At 33.9% G+C, this 6,094-nt stretch overlaps 2 protein-coding genes across 2 annotated transcripts; one reads left to right on the forward strand and one right to left on the reverse strand.

The window, feature by feature from the left end:
* The first annotated feature begins 2,047 nt into the window (after nt 1–2,047).
* On the forward strand, nt 2,048–4,535 carry LOC124926448 (KH domain-containing protein HEN4-like). Its single transcript, XM_047466676.1, has 7 exons — nt 2,048–2,721; nt 2,814–3,155; nt 3,230–3,496; nt 3,615–3,734; nt 3,821–3,882; nt 3,955–4,024; nt 4,109–4,535. Exons 1-7 carry the CDS (start codon nt 2,152–2,154, stop codon nt 4,235–4,237), a joined length of 1,560 nt encoding a protein of 519 aa, XP_047322632.1. The 5' UTR covers nt 2,048–2,151; the 3' UTR covers nt 4,238–4,535.
* Nucleotides 4,424–6,094, reverse strand: LOC124926450 (uncharacterized tRNA/rRNA methyltransferase YsgA). The gene is made up of 4 exons (XM_047466677.1): nt 5,725–6,094; nt 5,293–5,596; nt 5,153–5,203; nt 4,424–5,005 (listed from the first exon to the last, which is right to left on the reverse strand). The coding sequence occupies exons 1-4, from the start codon at nt 6,033–6,035 to the stop codon at nt 4,604–4,606; spliced, it is 1,068 nt and encodes a 355-aa protein (XP_047322633.1). The 5' UTR covers nt 6,036–6,094; the 3' UTR covers nt 4,424–4,603.

Below are 6,094 nucleotides of genomic sequence, written 5' to 3' on the forward strand. Positions count from 1 at the left end.
AAAAAATTATTATTTTATTTTAATTAATTTATTATAATTTTATTAGTAGTATATAATATTTAAAATTAATTATATATCTTTTAGATTTTAGATTTTTTATCTTTTAAATAGAAAAAAAAATATTAAAAATTAATTAATTAAGTATATTTCATGATAAAAAAAACTTAATAATTAAATAAAATAAAATAAGTAAAATAAATAAGATGAAAAGGTAAATATATAAAATTAATAAGAATAAATAAATAATTTTTAAGTTAATTAAGGAATGAGATAGAAGGCGGGAATGGAAATATGAGAAGGGGTGGGAAAAACAATTTACTATTTTTATTAAGATAGACAAACTTGTTATTATGAAAGATCTGGCAGGCCATACAATTTGAGCTCTTCTAAAAAGTATGTGTATGATCAGATCAAATCAAACAAACTGAGAATGGAGAGATAGGAAAATGTTTATTGAAAGAGAAATTTTGCACAAATTTAGAGTGACATTAATTATGTCATAAACTAGCGGGAAACATCGACAAATAATTTTCTATAATTTCCCGGGTCGCCTATTTTTTCATATGAAAGACAAACTTGTTATAATTTTTCATATGAAAGACAAACTTGTTATTATAAAATATCTAGTCAAGTCTTACAATTTGAGCACTTGTAAAAAAAATAGGTTGATGATCAAATCAAACAAATTGAGAATGCAGAAAATTAGGAAAAGTATATTGAAAGAGAAATTTGCAAAAATTTAGAAGCGACTTTAATTACACTTGACAAGTAGCGAGAAATAATGAAAACGACACATAATTTTTCGAGTTGCATAATTTTTACTATGAAAGACAAACTTGTTAATGTGAAATATGTTGACAATTAAATCAAATAAATTGAGAATGGATGGAGTTAAGAAAATCTATATTGAAAGAGAAACTTGTAAAAATTTAAAGTGATGTTAGTTACTTCTTAAAAGGAATAAAAAATTGAAGACAAACACATAATATCCTAAGTCGCCTACTTTTTACCATGAACAACAAACTTGTTACTATAAAAGAGATCACGTTTTACGGTCTGAATGCTTTTAAAAAGTAGGTTGATCAAATTAAACAAATTGAAAAATGAAGAGAGAGGAGAATTTATATGGAAAGTGTACTTGCAAAAAAAATTATAGCGACATTAAATACATATGAATATAAGCGCAAAACAATGAAGACGACTCATCCCATGTTTTGAGATAGTTTTATTTGATGAGTGAATTAAATGTTTTTTTAAAATTTCATTGATAAATTTTATATAAAGGAAAATCTATAATCTTTACTTAAAAAAAGGACAGGTTTCCAAAACAAAATTAGATGAATTAATAATAAGAATAATATAATTGATGACCATTATTAACTATAAAATTAATGTAAAATAACATATGCATATTAAAATATTCAAAATTAAATTAAAACTTTAATAAACACTCAAAATTCATATAATTCAAATTAGAGAAGAATCACTTTATATATATATAACTTAATATACAAAAATGATTGTAACAGATTATTACGTAAACGTTAAGACTCTGAAAATTAAACCGTTAAGACGCTGAATCAAAGTCACCTTGTATTATGTATATAAAATAAAAAAATTGACCTTATTTTTTAAATGCATTTCTTAATTAAGTTTTGTTTGAGTCAAATTTTCAATTAATGCATTTCTGGATTAAGTTAGATTTGAAAAGTACTACTTTATCATGATTATCATGATGATTTGATTTTTAGATCAAATAAACATGAAGTAAACCAAATGAATATTCAAACGTGTCTGTTTAAATTAAAGAAAATTAATTTTTATGAAAGAAATCCGTTTGCTTCTCAACCCTAATTGTTATATTTTTTTAATTTTCATCATCTATTCACTATTCCAACATTACTTCATTTGGAAGCTACTTGTTAATATTAAAGTAATCTGATTATAAAAGAAGAAATTACTTTTAATGATAAATATTTAAAAAGTAACGGTATAGTTTATAACTTTATTTGAAAATGTAGATTAATAGAGACTTTTTGAAGATCAAGTCAAGTCTCCGTATTCCTCCGATTTACTGATCATCATCATCATCATCTTCATCTTCTCTCTTTTCAATCTCTACTATTCATTTTGTGTTTTCCGTCTACGACGATGCAAGACGACGGCAACGACGATCGCCGTCTTCCTCGTCGCCGCCATCGTTGCGGCATCACGCGCCAAGGACCTAAAACTCTAGAACCGCCTTTCGATTTTCAGCCAGGACAAGCGTGGTTCCGTTTGCTTTGCCACGCAGATACCGCCGGTGGAGTTATTGGCAACTGCGGTACGATCGTCAAACGTCTAGAGAGTCAAATTGGCGCCAGGATTAACCTGGAGAATACCATATCCGGTTGCAACGAGCGAGTTATCAACGTCTTTGGCTCTGGGAAGATTGATAGGAGGGTTACGGTGGTGGAAGGAAACGGAGGAGGCCCTGCGGAGGAGGTTTCTCAGGCTCAGGAAGCTCTGGTTAGGGTTTTTGAGAGAATTTTGGAAGTTGAAGGAATTAAAGAAAGTGTCATTAGATGCAGATTGCTCTCTGGTTTTATGAATATTGGAAATCTCATGGGTATAGGTGGTAAGACTGTCCAGAATATTCGAAAAGTTACAGGCGCAAAGATTAAAGTCTTGCCCAAGGATCAACTTCCTCAGTGTGCTTCTCCATCGGAGGAATTAATTCAGGTTGCTTTCCTTCTAAAATTGTTTAAATGTTCTGAGATTGGATTAGGCAACTATTCGAAAATCGAAACTAACTACAATGGATATGTCTGCAGATATTTGGCGATACTTTAGCTGTTAAGAAAGCACTGCTGCTTGTTGCATACAAACTTCAAGACTCTGATCCTCAATCATCAAAGTTCAATAACAACAATGTTTCATCACCAGTGAAGAACAGTTCTCCTTGTTTTAACAAGCTTAATTCCTTGTCAGATAATGTTTATTGCAGAAGCAAAGTTGTCTTTAAATTACTTTGTCCTGCTGGTAAAGTAGGACATATAATTGGCAAAAGTGGGACAATAATCCAAGCTTTAGAGAAGCAAACGGGCGCTTCAATTAGAATGTCACCTCCACAACCCGGTTGTAAAGAACGCCTTGCCACTATATCTGCAGTTGAGGTGATCTGTCGCTTAAATGTGACTATATTTTTCTTGTGGAGGGTGCTCTTAAAGATTTTTTCAATGTTTTGCAGAATGAGAAAGATCACTCACCTGCTCAAACTGCTCTTCTTCGTGTTTTTACTTCGTCTATTGAGGAGTTTGATGCTGACAAGGTCTGGTTATCTTCTGGAAGGAAGGTGGGGGCTGTAACTGCAAGTATCTTAGTTTCTTCAGAGCTAGTGAGTTGCCTGACTGACAATATTTGGAAAGTTTCTTCGGGCATATCTGGTGTAGATATACAAGTCTCGGAAATAAATCGTTTTCTACATTGCACTGAAGGGGATGAAAAAATGGTCCAGGTGTGACTTCTCTTTAGAAGCATCTTCAATGATAGTACTTTTGTTCCACCATCTGATTGTTTTCATTAATAATTGAATTCTTCTTTGTTAGTTCAATCAAATGTTTTTCAACTTGCAGATCACCGGAGAATATGAGAAAGTAAAGAGAGCTCTCTTCCAAGTTACTTGTAAACTAAGACAGAATCATTTTGCAAACTTGCATAACTCTGTAGATCACCGTGATCCAAAGATGAAAGAGGTTTAAGTTCTTTCTGACACTTTTTCTTTCATGAGTTCAAACCAGAACAAGACTGTTATACCAATTGATCTCTACGTTTCTTATAGGAGAAGGGAAATGTTAATAGATCCACCATCAATTCTAATGATGATCGTAGTGAAAATGCCAGGTTAGTTAACCATCTTCTTTTAGTCTGAAACAGATAAGAATTGTTAGATCCTGTTTATCATTGTCTTTACAGGACTGTGGAGGTTGTGGTTCCTAATCATGCGTTTGACTCCATATATGGAAATTTAACTCGCATAAAGCAGGTGAATATCTCAAGCAATAATAGGATATTAAGTCTGAAAGTGAATTTTTAAAGGCATTAACAAAATCGAATTTGATGAATACAGATTTCTGGTGCAAAAATTGTTCTGCAAATATCTCTTTCAGATGAAAAGGAGGGAATGGTTGTTATATCTGGAACGTCTCATGAAATACAGGTTGCAGAAAGCTTACTTCAGGCCTTCATCCAAATCTAACAATGACCCGATTATTAATGTCAGCTTTTGTTTGTCTGCCAACTGCCACACGGGAAATGCCAATCGAGCTGTTGTTGACACGAAGAAGGAGAATTTGACACAGGAAAACCAAATGATGGTTTTTTTGTCAACATTCTACACTGGTCTTATTAGAAGATTAAAGTGAGCGGTCGAAAAGGTTTAAGATGAAAAGAGGGAAATGAATGAAATCTTTTGTTGAAACTTGTAGTTGTGTTAAAAGACTAGAAAGAAGCTATTTTTGGCTCAATCTTAAATTAGCTATTCTCTTTGGCTCAGATATTCCTCCTGTTCTAATTTGAGCTTGAAACATCCGAGGTTGTCTACATTTTATAAACAAATAGGTTTCTACAATAATGTCTTACTATGTTGTTGTAGCATGTACAAGAAAATCCCTCCAGCAACTGAAACATTGAGAGACTCAAATTCTCCCTGCATCGGAATGCATACAAGTTGGCAGTCCCGTTTGGTCTTGTCTGAAAGGCCGATACCCTCACTGCCCAAAACCAAGCACAATGGCGTGTTTACAAGAGAATCTGCAACTTCCTGTGAAAGTACACACACTGGTTTTGATTTGTGGGCAGTTCCTGGATGCCCAGCTAAGATTTTCGTCTGAAATTCTCGTCTGAATGCTTCTAGATGATTCCATCCTCCAGAAACTATAGGAATCTGGAAAGAAGCTCCTCGGCTGGCTCTAAGTGCCTTGTCGTTAAATGGGTCGCAACATCCAGGAAGCAGGAAGATACCATTCTGTTACAAATCCATTTGGTTAAAGAAACAAAATTGAAATGTAAAAGAGAAAAACGAACAATTTCTCTAATCTTTTCAATCTAAGGGATGTCCAAAAAAAAACGAGATCATTGATCTCAAAAGAAGAAAGAGTTTTAAAGTTCCTACCCATCCAAATGCCAAAGCAGATCTAACTAATGTGCCCAGATTGCCAGGGTCCTGCAATTGACAGAGAATTACAATGAATTTGAAACTTCAACATAATACTAAGAATCTCCTTTCATGAATTTGATGGAAAAATAAATAACCTGAACTCCTTCGAGGACTAGAATTCGATGGGCAGATGGAAACCATCTGCGACAATCTGTTACTTGCTTATCCTCTAAATTTAGAAAAGATGAAGGAATTCTCATCAAAGAAATTGCTTCCACAGAATCAGTAGATTGCAGACCAGACAGCTTCTTCATCACCAGCGAATTTACATAAACAATATTAGTCAGATTATCAGCAGCAGCTAGCTCAGTTGGTATATCAGCTTTATCATGTAGAAGTAAACAACCAATTGGAGAATTTGGCTTCTTCTCAGATGAATCCCAAAATCTGCATATTTCTCTGTTTTACATTTTATGCATCAAGAACAATTGATTACATGTTCCAATTGCACAACACAAATTCAGAATTACTAAATATTTTTTCCTAATTGCAATATCAATTGGGAAGGATTTTCTAGAAGAATTTACCTTATGGGGGTGGTGCCGACGACGAGGACGGATCGATGAGAATGTCGATAAGAAGCGCTGAGGCGAAGCTTTAGACAGTGCTTGACAAAAGAATTAGACGGACTTGTGATGGATTTGAGATGGTAATGGGAGAGAGATTGAAACGTGGCCGGTGAAACCCCGCCGCCGCTGTTGTCGTCGTTGTCGTCAGGTCGATTCAATGACTGATTACTGCTTCGACCATCTGAAATTATCGTACGCTGTTCATTTGACGACGCCCTGACCGTTGGCAACAGCTGAATCGCCGGCCAACTTGTCGCCGCATATTGCATTTCTTCTTCTTCTTCTCTCAAACCAGCAACAGAGGTTTATCCTATTCTCTACAGTCTAA

This window comes from Impatiens glandulifera, chromosome 2, assembly GCF_907164915.1.
Source record: "Impatiens glandulifera chromosome 2, dImpGla2.1, whole genome shotgun sequence".
Classification (NCBI taxonomy): domain Eukaryota; kingdom Viridiplantae; phylum Streptophyta; class Magnoliopsida; order Ericales; family Balsaminaceae; genus Impatiens; species Impatiens glandulifera.